Raw genomic sequence first — 14,839 nt, forward strand, 5'->3', positions numbered from 1 at the left:
AAGTCTCTAGGCTACTCTAGGCCTAGTGGTTAGAGCGTTGGACTAGTAACCGAAAGGTTGCAAGTTCAAATCCCCGAGCTGACAAAGTACAAATCTGTCGTTCTGCCCCTGAACAGGCAGTTAACCCACTGTTCCTAGGCCGTCATTGAAAATAAGAATTTGTTTAACTGACTTGCCTAGTTAAATAAAGGTAAAAAAATAAAAAAAAATATCCACACCTGGATTGTGCAACATTTGCCCATGAATCTTTTCAAAATTCTTAAACTCTGTCAAACTGACCATTACTAGACAACCCGATTTAAGTCAAAAGTAACTCGACCACTCAGGAAAATCACTGTGTTCTTGGTAAGCAACTCCAGTGTAGATTTGGCCTTGTGTTTTAGGTTATTGTTCTGCTGAAAGGTGAATTCATCTCCCAGTGTCTGGTGCAAAGCAGACTGAAGCAGATTTTCCTCTAGGATTTTGCCTGTGCTTTGCTCCATTTTGTTTATTTTTATCCTGAAAAACTCCCCAGTCCTTAATGATTACAAGCATACCCATAACATGATGCAGCCACCAGTATGCTTGAAAAAATAGAGAGTGGTACTCAGTAATGTGTTATATTGGATTTGCTCCAAATTTAACACTTTGTATTCAGAGGAAAAAGTGAATTGCTTTGCTATTTCCCATTTAATGGAGGCCCCAGTATTACTTCAGTGCCTTGTTGCAAACAGGATGCATGTTTTGGAATAAAAATACAAAAAACGGCAACTGCGTTAGGAAGGACGCCTGTATCTTTGTAGAGACTGGGTGTATTGATACACCAGCCAAAGTGTAATTAATAACTTCACCATGCTCAAAGGGATATTCAATGTCTGCTTTTTATATTTTTTTTACACATCTACCAATAGGTGCCGTTCTTTCCGAGGCATTGGAAAACCTCCCTGGTCTTTGTGGTTGAATCTATGTTGGAAATTCACTGCTCGACTACGGGACCTTACAGATAATTATATGTGTAGGGTACAGAGATGAGGTAGTCATTCAAAAAGCATGTTAAACACTATTATTGCACACAGTGAGTTTATGCAACTTATGTGAATTGTTAAGCACATTTTGACTCCTGAGCTTATTTAGGGTTGCCATAACAAAAGCTTTAAATACTTAGACGCAACACATTTTTCAGCTTTTGATTTTTCATTTGTAAACATGTCTAAAAAACATCATTCCACTTTAACATGAAGGGAGAAATTAAATTGTGTGTAAGCCAGTGACCAAAAAATTATCTCTCAATTGAATCCCTTTTATATTCAGGCTGTAACAAAATGTGTAAAAATGTAAGTGGTGTGAATACTTTCTGAAAGCACTGTATCCTATCCTTTCTTGTTGTCAGCCTTCAATATTCTTAGTTCTAGAATCTCTGAAGAGTTGGAGTGCACATGAGTTACAACATTATCCCATCCCACTCCATTGTCAGTATGGTGCTAGTATGTGTGTGAAGTGGAACTAAGATCATGTAGTGTTGATAAGCTTGTGTAGTGATATGGTTTCAGTTGTACTTCATTGCAGTACTGACCTCAGTCAAAGCGTTGGCTTCACAGCGAGCACACATCCAATCGTCTGACACTTGGTCAACAGACACTCCATAGCAACCTGAGGGACACGAGGAAAACAAGGCCACGGAAAACATTAGAAGACGTTTTCTATTGACAGAGGTGACAAAGGCACTGATGTGAATGAGAAGTTCCACAGGCACATAAGCATTTATGTGTCTTGCAAATCAATTGATTAAAGTGCACGTCATTGCAGTAAATCATTGTTAATAAATGAGAATGGACATTCTGGATTGATTACTGAACTCTGACATAAACTGGTATTCCTTGAGAGCATATCATTGATTAGATTAAACATATGGAACACATTAAACACAGGGGTTTCAAACTCATTTTGCCCCGCGGGCCACATTCAGTCTTCAACGCACTTAAAATTGATTACATTTCCTCACCATCATAATTTGCAGAGAATAGTCCTCTATCAAACGCTTTGGAATTTCCAATGCTCCCAGACTGTCTAGCTTTAGTTTTGATGACTACTAGCAAGAGCGACAGAGTCAAGAGACTAAATGTAATAATAAACAACATTAAGTGCTTATATTTGTTCTGTTACACAGGTCCATTATTTCGACACTAGTTTCAATTTGTTGTTAGTCATTTCAATGACGACTGAGAAAATAATTCTAAAATAAATTACATGCTCTAAACATTGGTGTTAGACTGTTGATGTGAATTAAATGGAATTCAGCAAGAGCATATTAGTGCTTATCAATGGAAAAGTGCTGTCTAACAACGGGTGTGAATGAACTAATATTCATTGAAATCTGGAGTACTACAGTCAATTAGAAATGAAACATATGGAACAGGCTTCAAAGTTGGGGATTGTGAATGAGACTGTAGCTACTGACTGGCATGGATGCGGACGCAGCACTGGGAACAGCTGACCAGCAGGCTGGTGCCGTCCTCCTCCAGGTGAGGGGTGTAGAGTTGGCCCTCGCCGCTGCTGCTGTTGGTCTTGTCATTGGTGGTGCTGAAACACATCTCCGGGATCAGGGGTTTGGAGCTCTGTCTGCCCCCACACCGGCCTTTTACAGTGTAGCTGGGGTTGCTGCCAGACTGCGACTGGAGAGGGATGCGTATTATTAAAGGTCAAATTGTAATTTCTACGACTACTATTGTGCACAGCTGGCTGAATTGCTTTTCTGTTGCCTAAATGTCTTTAGAAGGTACATAAAAACAAAGTTCAAAGTTTATTTTTTTGTTGAAAAATAAAATTAAACTCATTAACAGCTGGATTGAGGGCCCATTAACAACAGCTACAGTATAAGGCAAAGACCAAGGACCTCTCCACTCTACCTGGTCGTATGTGTGGAAGAGCAGGCAGATAGAGCAGTAGGGGGCCTGCAGGCCCATGCGCTGGTTGTACGATCTCTCCGCCTGGGGGTTGTAAGGTTGGCTCTGCCACAGCTGAGCCAGGGGCTTGGCCCACTCCTCTGGTTCATCCTTCATATCAACATACCGCTCATCTACAAGATAGAGGTGGGAGAGAGTAACGGAGGAGGTTAAGAGAGAGGAGAAAGAGAGACTAGGGCCCTATCACTGTGAATATGTACTTGTGTTGAAAAGGTTGCTTGTTATAGAAATATATGTTGGGATACTGTTCTAACCCACCAGAAGCAGGTGCTCACCATCATCACTGTGGCTTTCACTGGAGCTGAGGAGTGGGTGCTGTTTGGGCAGCTGGCGGAGGAGAGGATATTGTTTGATCTTCACGCTCTTGCAGTCCGTCTGCTTATTTTGACTTAAGTTAGTCAGTTTACTTGGATGTAAAATCATCGGCTTACTTAAGTTTAAGTTTGTCTGCTTGATTAAAGTTAACTCCGCCTGCACTGGGGAAAGACATTGCTGGGGAAAGAGACAGGAAGAGGATGAGTGACCATCAGCTGGCTCATGTGTTGTTTCCACATCTAATGCCGTTTTCTATTGTATGTCAAGTGTGAAAACATGTCACATTTTAATCTTTAACATATTCGCCTCTAATATCAGTCTCTACTATCATCACAAACCCATAACCAAAAATGAATAACTTCTAAAGATAGAATCATGAAAGAGGGTAAACTAACCTTCCACCTGTCCCTCCTGACCTCTGCCCTCTTGATTGGCCTGGTATGTGCGTGGGTCTGGACAGGCTCCGGGCTGCTAGGGGCCTTAGCTTCGGACTTCTCCTCCTGAGCCTGGGCCTCGCCGGGCTGCTGCCACTTACTGAGGCCTTGGGCCTTTGTTTCAACCTGTTCTCCCTTCCTGGGACTCTGTGCTTCGGCCTGGATATGCTCATCTTTGGTGAATGGGACCTGGGACTCCTGCTGCCCGGCTTTGACTTGGGACTGGAGCTGGGCCTTGAGTTGAAGGTGCCGTGGCAGGTGCTCCCTGGCATAACTGTGCACGTGGAGCTGGGTGTGGTGAATCGGCTGCTGGTTCTCACGGGCGTAGCTGAGGACCTGCATGGTCTCCTTGGGGCTCTGGGTCTTGTGGAAGAGGAGGCTGGCCACCCCCAGCTTTCGGACAGGCTGAGTGGAAGGACCGGTCCTGGCTGGGGGAGCCACTACTGGGAGGTGGCCGTTTCTGTGCGACTGGGGTTGAGCCAAAATGGTCGCTGCGTGATTGCTGGTGGAGGGGATGGTGACTTTTTGTAGAGCCGGGCTTGTGCTGCTGTTGCCCTTCGTAGGGTCCGTCTTTAAATTAGGCAGTTCCCTCGAGGTGAGCTTCACTGGTGTGTGTGAAATACAAACATTTGTATCAGGAGAAGCAACAGGGATAGCATTTCCAAATATCCACTGAGTCTCATAGTGGATTAGTGACACAGATCGATTATCATGACGACTTCCGCTGCTCTGTCACTACATACTTCAGTCTGAGACTGCCATCGTTGAAGTTGTTTGTGGTGACGAGGGCTATTGTACAAAAGTCATCAGCGATTGGATAGTCTCTAACCAATCAGAGTATCAAAGCCAATGACAAATTTTCAAACCACTACTTAATTAAAACAATTTTTTTTGTTAAAGTTAGTTAAGAATAAATTCTTATTTTCAATGACGGCCCAGGAACAGTGGGTTAACTGCCTTGTTCAGGGGCAGAACGACAGATTTTTACCTTGTCAGCTCGGGGATTCGATCGTGCAACCTTTCGGTTACTAGTCCAACGCTCTAACCACTAGGCTTTAACCATGTGTGTTCTGGCTCTGGCCCAACCAATCGGTTTATGGACTAATCAGACAGCCTTGAATGTGTTCGCAGATCCAAAGTCAATGTGGAGAAGAAACTAACCAGTGGAGGCTGTGAGGAGCTATGGGGGGGAGGGCGGTCTCATTGTAATGGCTGGAATGGAATAAATGGAACGGTATCAAAAATATGAAAACCACATGGTCGACCCCGCTCCATGTTTTTCCATTCCAGCCATTACAATGAGACGGTCCTCCTATAGCTCCTCCCACCAGCCTCCACTGAAACTAACATCCGGGGGCATGACGTAGTGTTTGCTTGGAGCAAGGAGTCTGGGCAGCCAGGCAGAATATCGATACCCATTTACTACAATACCCATTTACTACAATACTACACAAGTTGTTTGTAGTTTACTGAATTGTTAGCAGCTAGTAACATAAGCATTTCAAAGCAACCACTACAACACCTACTTACCGGTGTACGCAACCAATAAACTGATTTGACAAGTGGCCTGTATTCAAACCATTTGACATTTGGTGGCGGGACACTGGAGCTTATTAAAGCTGGAATCCACCATGGCAGTTTGCGATATTACAACAACAAAGAAATAACTTCAAAACAAAGAACACTTTTCCCCCCGCAGACTTCATTGCACGTGCGATATAACAGCAGAGTATTTACTACGATGCTGAACGCTCCTCTCTTTCCTTTCAGAAACAAAACAAAAACAATAACAAATGTGCTGGGGACACAAACACTGACGCTGTTTCCCCTAATGCAGATTCCAGGTTAAAATCCAGTCAAGTGTCAGTCTGATATTTTGTGTTACCCCCTAATTTTACAAATGTATCATACTGTGCTGATTTTGCGTGTAATTTTCTAGGTTTTAAATAGTGAAAATAAGGCTGGTAGTCACAGCCTTACTGTCAGTGAGGGTACCTGTATCTGTGTAGTCCTCTGCTCCCGTGCACAGAGCGGTGAGGCCTAGTCTGGCCTTCTTTTCATACTCCTCTTCTTCATCTTTCGGGACCACCTTGTCAGGTACATCCAGACACACCCAGTGCCTCTTGGTCCCTATCCTCGGTGTTGGGCTGGTGAGCCATAAAACATTCAAGTTGAATTATTTTTATGTCAAGCATTTTTTTTTTTTAAAGGAAATTTCCATCCATATACTGTTAAATCTGCTCTATAGCACCCTCTACCAACATAAAAATTAACATCTCTTCTGACCTCTTTCTCTCCACCTCTGGCTCCTGGGAAATGCAGTCCTTCCCCTGCTCCTCCCCCAGGAACTCCTTGGCTTCTGGGGTGGACCGTGAGTGGTTGATGGTGCCTGTGTCCCGCCCCGCGAGCCACTGCTCATAGCGGTCTGGCTGGTACTTCTTCACGAACAGATCCATGGAGATCTTCACCATGTCCTTCCTGCACGTACACTGGAGGCAAGAGGAGAATACGTTCTAGGGATGTACTAATGCTCCCAGAGGTAAATAAACCAAGGTCAGTCTAATAGTATTAATAACAATCTCGTATGACTCTCTAAGTATAGTCTTTTCCCACTTTCCCTCTTTCTGCCGACCCCCATTAACTAACCGACCCCCATTAACTGGTCAACAATGGTTATATTTTTCCCCAAACAGTAAAATGACGTGACCAACAGAAAATATTACACAAGGAAGACATTTTTCAATAAGATCTTAAAATGGACACATGCAACAATAGCAAGCCCATCATTTTACAGTCAAAGGGCTAATAGCCAATATATTGAACATGCAACTGCTGTAATGAAGCAGCTAATAAAACATTTGCTCAAATGAAATTTGCAGGAAAACACTGTTCTAAACACCTAATGGGATCTGTTCCATATGTGACTGAGATGGAAATCTGTTAGAAAGAACATTAACAGCAACAACTAGAATGGGTTACCAATATGACTATGGCTTCTGGACAACGAAAGAATGTAGATATGAAAACCAATAGAACAGGAGAGAAACGATGGTTATTGGCATGAGGAAGTCTGTATCAAATAATTGCCTCTACGTTTCTATGGTTGGATTTGGCTAGGCTACTTTGGAGCAAGGTAAGACATTTGAGATTCTTCAAATAGCCACCCTTTGCCTTGACAGATTTGCACACTCTCAACCAGCTTCATGAGGTAGTCACCTGGAATGCATTTCAATTAACAGGTGTTCATTAACAGGTGTTACATTTGTGGAATTTCTTTCCTTCTTAATGTGTTTGAGCCAATCAGTTGTGTTGTGACAAGGTAGTGGGGCTATACAGAAGATAGTCCTATTTGGTAAAATACAAAGTCCATATTATGGCAAGAACAGCTCAAATAAGCAAAGAGAAACAACAGGCCATCATTACTTTAAGACATGAAGGTCAGTCAATAGGGAACATTTCAAGAACATTGAAAGTTTCTTCAAGTTCAGTCACAAAAACCATCAAGCGCTATGATGAAACTGGCTCTCATGAGGACCGCCACAGGAAAGGAAGACCCAGAGTTACCTCTGCTGCAGAAGATAAGTTCATTAGTGTTCCCAGCCTCAGAAATTGCTGCCCAAATAAATGCTTCAGAGTTCAAGTAACAGACACATCTCAGCATCAACTGTTCAGAGGAGACTGTGTGAATCAGGCCTTCATGGTCAAATTCCTCCAAAGAAACCACTGCTAAAGGACACCAATAAGAAGAATAGACTTGATTGGGACAATAAACACAAACAATGGACATTAGACTGGTGGAAATTTCTCCTTTGGTCTGGAGTCCAAATTTGAGATTTTTGGTTCCAACCGCCGTGTCTTTGTGAGACGCGGTGTGGCTGAACGGATGATCTCTGCATGTGTATTTCCCACCGTGAAGCATGGAGGAGGAGGTGTTATGGTGTGGGGGTGCTTTGCTGATGACACGGTCTGTGATTTATTTACAATTCAAGGCACACTTAACCAGCATGGCTACCAAAGCATTCTGCAGAGATACGCCATCCCATCTGGTTTGCGCTTAGTGGGACTATCATTTGTTTTTCAACAGGAGAATGACCCAACACACCTCCAGGCTGTGTAAGGGCTATTTGACCAAGAAGGAGAGTGATGGAGTGCTGCATCAGATGACCTGGCCTCCACAATCACCCGACCTCAACCAAATTGAGATGGTTTGGGACGAGTTGGACCGCAGAGTTAAGTAACAGCAACCAACAAGTGCTCAGCATTCCATTCATCAAGGCAAAAGGTGGATATTTGAAGAATAAAATAAATATATTTGGATTTGTTTAACACTTGTTTGGTTACTACATGATTCAATGTGTGTTATTTCATAGTTTTGATGTCTTCACTATTATTCTACAATGTAGAAAATAGTCAAAATAAAGAAAAACCCTTGAATGAGTAGGTGTTCTAAAACTTTTGACCGGTAGTGTAGCTCTTTTTAATTGTGTTCATCAAAACAGTTTTTAACATGTGATTGCATTTAAAAATGGTTATTTGTTGCGGAATGACTGGCCTTATAAAAGCCTGTTTCACTCCAGTAGCAGCTTTTTCAGGAGCTGCTCTCATTCTGTCTGACAGGTGACAGGATATTCCTATCCTCAAACTAGGCTCTGTACGCTGTGCGTGTGATAAGATACATGGCGACTAATGAAAAATACACACTCGCCAATTTAATTCGACAAAATTATGCAAATTAACCTATAGACCAATAAATACATTTGACCTGTCATGCTTTCGGCGGCTAACCGATTAACATCCCTAATGTACATGGTTTAAACGAGGAGCACTTAAAGAAATTGCAACTCTTCCTTACCAGCATGGCTTGCTTTCCATACTCAATCCACCTTTCGGTGGCAAAGTTGGTGGACTCGGCACAGTTGAAGCCATGGTTGAATCCGGCGTGGTAGCTATAGGGAAATGTCACCATGAACTCACCGGGCTCCTGAGTGATCTGAAACACGGACAGGAAAAAACTATCATATACTGTACAAGGCTTTATATAAGTGATCAACATAAGTTGATAAAATCCCACGGGGTCGGTCTTAGGTTGGTATACAATAAATACAGCTAAAAAAAGTAGAAAATCATTACTATTCATGAGGGCTTACCTTTTCAAATGGAATGCCATATTTCCTTAATATGGAGGGCGAGATGAGGGTCATCTTGTGCCTCAGGAAGGCTTCGCAATTTTGGTGGCTACCAGGAAAAAACCCTGAAAGGAAACAGTGTGTTGGATTAAAACTAGTTAAAAAGCAGTTGTTTTCTAATTAGGTAAAACATGTGTCAGTCCCTCTCACCTTGAGCCAAGCGCTCCATTTTCTTCCCCTGCTCTGGTGGAACACAGTACCTGTGGGCGTATCAGAACGTCAATCAGTTATCTTCTGTTATAACACTGACGTTCAAATTGTTGACATTTCTTTCACTTGGCGAGTGTTGTTTTCAATCTTGACAACGAGTCCTCAAACTACACTTACATAACCATCATCAGCATGTTGATGCTTAAAAACTTGTCTCTTATACACACACAACTACCAATACATCTACGACCGGTACGTGAGTAATAGTGTAACTACTTACCAGGACTTTGGCGCCCCAAAGTGGAGGTAGTTGATACTGTAGAGATCCATGTCTTCAGTGTGCCAGGCGAAAGTGGTCTTCCACATGCCAAAGTACAGGTAGGGCGTGTTCACCCCCTCGATGGTGATGCCATTCGCATGCTCCACCGTGTCCAGGATGGTATTCAGTTTGCCGATGTTCCAATCAGTCACATCCTGGAGAGAACAACAGAAAAATTGAACTATTGTTGCTGGATTTCATTATCTTATTCAGCGCTGTAGTGAAACAAAACCACTGCAGGCTTCTAGATTGGTTGTGAATTTAAATTGTGGGTGTAACACATGATTCTGAGAGAAACACGTACAAGTAATTTACAAAACCTTTGTCTACACAACCACAAAACACATCACTCTCACCAGCCAGCATCTTTATAACCAGGAACAATAACAACATGTTAACATTGTAAACACCATAGAATAGTAAAAAACACCCCTGGGGGGGATTCGTAACGACTCACAGGGTCGTAAAGTGTTCCGTTCACATCTGCACCGTAGATGGGCGAGTTAAAGGTCACTTTCTTCCAGTACTTCCTCTCCAGCTCCTCATAGTCGGCGTAGCGAGGACTGCAGAACCTATGATCGGGGGGGACAGTGTCGATCAGTACGGCTGATTAGAAACTATACATTTTTCAAATCCGTGCCTGTGAGCCAGAGCCTTTCAAAATCACATGAATTACTAACAAAGCTAATCATACAAACCCTCTGTTTTAAATCATGTTATTAACTTTGTTCACTGTATCATTTCCTTAGACAAATAGCATGTACACAGAGTGACTTTTCCCAATCACAGACCAAGTCAACAAATTCTTCATACAAGAGGAAACATACAGTATAGCTCATTCATAGATAGACTGTGTGTAATATGTTATGAAACTTTGTTAAAGCTGTTCCAGTTTTGGTGCAGTCAGACTCACTTGTCGCTGTTGGCCGTCTTACGGAACTCTCGGACGGTCATGGGCTTCTTCTGGATGTTGTACTGGGTGAACAGGCCTGACTGGCCCGTCACTACCTGCTGGATGGGAGCCGGGATCACCAGGTCATCTATATCGTCATAGGACTTCCTGGGCTTCCAATCCTTTGGTGGCACGACCTGTAAAAACAGTCAGTTTTAGTACCAGTTACAGTGAAGTATTTCACTCGCAAAAACTTGGGTCATTTGTATTTAAAAAAATATTCACAATGTCACAGTGTAACGTATTTCTGTGCATAGCTGCTTTGCATAACTGGAGGCCTGGTAATACAAATCAGAAAATAATCTTCACAAGGCAGAAGGGTTTGTGTCAGTGCTCACTTTAGCCAGGCCGGCTTGGTGTGCTCCCTGGTACTCCATGTAGGCAATGTAGTGGCTGAAGTTCTGGAACTCCTCAGCAGTGGGGTGAAAGGTCATGATCCCCTTGGAGCCAGGAGTCTGGGACCCCAAATCAGACGACATACTAAATAGAAAGCCCTGCAGATCAGAATTAAACAGGTTTCAACATCATAAGAATTGTGACATTTTAACAACAGACAGTGATGTGTTAGGAAGCTAATACAACGGACATCTGTGCAAAGGGGGGGCTGTTCAGTCATGTTGGTTCATGACTGGACAGCGTGAAAGGTTTGTTTGGACACACCCAGTGACACCTCACCATTAGGCTACAGCGTGTTTACAAACTGTTGGTCGATTGTAAATAAGATTAGAGTAGCTTTGTAAACAAGAGGATGAAACAGTTCGGGTCGAAGTTGACTTAACGTGTGACACACCTTCGACAAAAAGAAAAGCAGCAACCTGATTGGTCAAGAGCAGCGTCTATTTGAAGTTTGTCCGGCCTACCCTGAAGTGTAACGTTAGCTAGTTAGCTAACTAACGTTACCTCAGATAAGTACTGCAACGATCAACTTGTAATTAGCAAAAGTTGTAGCCGAATGTTATGCGTGCCATAACATAAGCAAGCTGAATAATAACACGTCCAATAAGGAATGAGAATGTATGATAAAAATAACTAACTAGGTATTTAGTTTAATGAATGTCTGCATGATTCATGGATAGCTAGCTTAGTTACATGACAGCTAGCTAGCAAGCCATCTTATTATTGCTACTAGCTAGCCATTATCAACGACGTATTCATGATAAACAATCCAAATATGGTGTCAAATTACACGTTTAAAACAAGATACCTTACCAACACTGATAAATCTTGCGCAGTTGGTGACTTGATATCGATAGCACTTAATTCCGATTTTACCCCGAAGAGGATTTGTTCTCCATTACTACTAGTACACAAGCACAGGATCAGACGTAGCCAATCAATGAATGGTTTGACGACGTGCACTTTCTTCTTTGGAATCATGGCGTTCGCACGTTTGTTTTGTGCATGCCGCCACCTACTGTGCGGGAGTGTGTAGTCGAGCACGTGATATTTTGTATTTTGAAAATTAAAGGGGGAAAGGGAAAAAATGGCCTCACCACCTAACCCTACACCGATATACCTCTATTTCATAAAAAATAATACAAATGTATGTAAAAAAAAAAAATATATATATATATACACTGAGTTTACAAAACATTAGGAACACCTATTCTTTCCATGAAATGGTAAATCCAGGTGAAAGGTATGATCCCTTATTGATGTCACTTCAATCAGTGTAGACGAAGGGGGGGAGACAGGTTAAAGAAGGATTTTTATGCTTTGAGACATGGATTGTGTGTGGGCCATTCGTTGGGTGAATGGGCAAGACAAAAGATTGAAGTGCCTTTGAACGAGGTATGGTAGTAGGGGCCAGGTGCACCAGTTTGAGTGTGTCAAGAACTGCAAAGCTGCTGAGTTTTTCATGCTCAACAGTTTCCCATGTGTATCAAGAATGGTCCACCACCCAAAGGACATCCAGCCAACTTGACATGCCTGTGGGAAGCATTGGAGTTAACATGGTCACCTTTCGACAGCATATAGAGTCCATGCCCCAACTAATTGAGGCTGTTCTGAGGGCAAAAGGGGGTGAACGTGTTCCTAATGTTTTGTACACTCAGTGTATATACAAATAAGGAATACATTATTTATTAAGGAATTAATAATTTAATAAACAGCAACCTATTCCATTAGACGTGCAATATCTAACCTAACGTAGCAGGCGTAGAAAGAAATACCTGAGTGGAGTTCCCACAGCCCGTTTTCAGCGGAAAATGAAGCTGAGTTGAATTAGCTGTATCCCTTTTGTCCAAATAAATTGGAGTATACCACTAAAAAATATACACAGGGCCTTCAGAAAGTCTGTTTACATCCTTGACTTATTCCACATTTTGTTGTGTTACAGCATGAATTAAACATGGATTAAATATATTTTTTTCTCACCAATCTACACACAATACCCCATAATGACAAAGGGAAAATATGTTTTTATACATTTTTGCAAACATATTGAAAATGAAATACAGAAATATCTAATTTACTTAAGAATTCACACCCCTGAGTCAATACTTTGTAGAAGCACTTTTGGCAGCGATTACAGCTGTGAGTCTTTTTAGGTAAGTCTCTAAGAGCTTTCCACAACTGGATTGTGCAACATTTACCCATTATTCTTTTCAGAATTCTTCAAGCTCTGTCACATTGGTTGTTAATCATTGCTAGACAACCATTTTCAGGTCTTGCCATAGATTTTCTTGTAGATTTAAGTCAGAACTGTAACTGCCACTCAGGAACATTCACTGTCTTCTTGGTAAGCAATTTTGCCTGTGCTTAGCCACCCCTTAATGATTACAAGCATACCCATGACATGATGCAGCCACCACTATGCTTGAAAAGATTTAGAGCGATACTCAGTAATGTGTTGTATTGGATTTGCCCCAAACATAACACTTTGTATTCAGGACAAATAGTGAATTGCTTTCCCCCAAAAAATTCACTATTACTTTAGTGCCTTGTTGCAAAGAGGATGCATGTTTTGGAATATTTTTATTCTGTACAGGCCTCTTTCTTTTCACTCTGTCAATTAGGTTAGTATTGTGGAGAAACTACAATGTTGTTGATCCATCCTCAGTTTTCTCCTATCACAGCCATTAAACTCTGTAACTGTTGTAAAGTCACCATTGGCCTCATGGTGAAATCCCTGAGCGGTTTCCTTCCTCTCCGGCAACGGCATTAGGAAGGACACCTGTATCTTCGTAGTGACTGGGTATATTTGATAAACAATCCAAAGTGGAATTAATAACTTCACCATGATCAAAGGGATATTCAATGTCTTCTTTTTTTATTTGTACCAATCTACCAATACAGAAGGCGGCCTTCTTTTCGAGACATTAGAAAACCTCCCTGGTGTTTGTGGTTGAATCTGTGTTTGAAATTCAATGCTCAACTGAGTGACCTTACAGATAATTGTATGTGTGAGGTACAGAGATGAGAGGTACTCTTTCAAAAATCATGTTAAACACTATTATTGCACACAGAGTAAGTTGATGCAACTTATTATGTGACCTGTTAAGCACATTTTTACTCCTGAACTTACTTAGGCTTGCCATAACAAAGGGGATGAATACTTAATGACTCAATACATTTCAGCTTTTCATTTTTAATTAATTTGTAAGTCTCTAAAAACATAATTCCACTTTGACATTATGGGGTATTGGCTGTAGGACAGTGACAAAAAAATCTAGATTTTATCCATTTGAAATGCTGGTGTAACACAACAAAATGTGGAAAAGGTCAAGGGGTGTGAATACTTTCTGAAGGCACTGTAAGAGAGACTGGGTTAAAACTAGATTATCGTTGGTTGATGCATGATCATCGACAACGATGAGACAGCCTACAGGGAGGAAGTCAGAGACCTGGCAGTGTGGTGCCAGGAAAACAACCTCTCCCTCAACGTGAGCAGAACAAAGGAGCTGAACGAGGACTACAGGAAAAGGAGGGCCGAACACGCCCCCATTCACATCGACATGGCTGTAGTGGAGTGAGTCGAGAGCTTCAAGTTCCTTGGTGTCCACATCACCAACAAACTATGGTCCAAACACACCAAGACAGTCGTGAAGAGGGCACGACAACACATATTCCCCCTCAGGAGACTGAAAAGATTTGGCATGCATGGGTCCCCAGATCCTCAAAAAGTTCTACAGCTGCACCACCGAGAGCATCCTGACCAGTTGCATCACCGCCTGGTATGGCAACTGCTCGGCATCCGACCATAAGGCGCTACAGAGGGTGGTGCGAATGGCCCAGTACATCACTGGGGCCAAGCTTCCTGCCATCCAGGACTCCTATAGTAGGCGGTGTCAGAAGAATGCCCAAAAAATTGTCAAAGACTCCAGTCACCCAAGTCATAGACTGTGCTCTCTGCTACCACACGGCAAGCGGTACCGGAGCGCCAAGTCTAGGTCCAAAAGGCTCCTTAACAGCTTCTAGCCCCAAGCAATAAGACTGCTGAACAATTAATCAAATGGGCACTGGATTATTTACATTATTTACATTATTATTTTACATTTGCATTATTTTACTCTGCTGCTACTCATTGTTTATTATCTATG

At 42.2% G+C, this 14,839-nt stretch overlaps 1 protein-coding gene across 3 annotated transcripts in view; it reads right to left on the bottom strand.

Moving 5' to 3' along the window:
* Positions 1–11,643, bottom strand: part of LOC139560539 (lysine-specific demethylase 4A-like) — a 30,345-nt gene extending 18,702 nt beyond the window's left edge. For 2 of the 3 annotated variants that reach the window (XM_071377398.1, XM_071377400.1), the window contains exons 1-15: positions 11,508–11,643; positions 10,637–10,792; positions 10,260–10,435; positions 9,804–9,918; positions 9,308–9,501; positions 9,028–9,077; positions 8,839–8,942; positions 8,544–8,681; positions 5,978–6,180; positions 5,687–5,838; positions 3,653–4,296; positions 3,218–3,434; positions 2,886–3,055; positions 2,438–2,651; positions 1,553–1,629 (exon numbers count right to left, since the gene is read on the bottom strand). In XM_071377398.1, the coding sequence (XP_071233499.1) occupies positions 1,553–1,629; positions 2,438–2,651; positions 2,886–3,055; positions 3,218–3,434; positions 3,653–4,296; positions 5,687–5,838; positions 5,978–6,180; positions 8,544–8,681; positions 8,839–8,942; positions 9,028–9,077; positions 9,308–9,501; positions 9,804–9,918; positions 10,260–10,435; positions 10,637–10,777 (2,595 nt within the window). In that variant the 5' untranslated portion in view covers positions 10,778–10,792; positions 11,508–11,643. The remainder of the gene's footprint in view (positions 1–1,552; positions 1,630–2,437; positions 2,652–2,885; positions 3,056–3,217; positions 3,435–3,652; positions 4,297–5,686; positions 5,839–5,977; positions 6,181–8,543; positions 8,682–8,838; positions 8,943–9,027; positions 9,078–9,307; positions 9,502–9,803; positions 9,919–10,259; positions 10,436–10,636; positions 10,793–11,507) is intronic. The other variant, XM_071377399.1, reaches the window with a different exon arrangement.
* Positions 11,644–14,839: the final 3,196 nt, after the last annotated feature.

This window comes from Salvelinus alpinus, chromosome 30, assembly GCF_045679555.1.
Source record: "Salvelinus alpinus chromosome 30, SLU_Salpinus.1, whole genome shotgun sequence".
Lineage (NCBI taxonomy): Eukaryota > Metazoa > Chordata > Actinopteri > Salmoniformes > Salmonidae > Salvelinus > Salvelinus alpinus.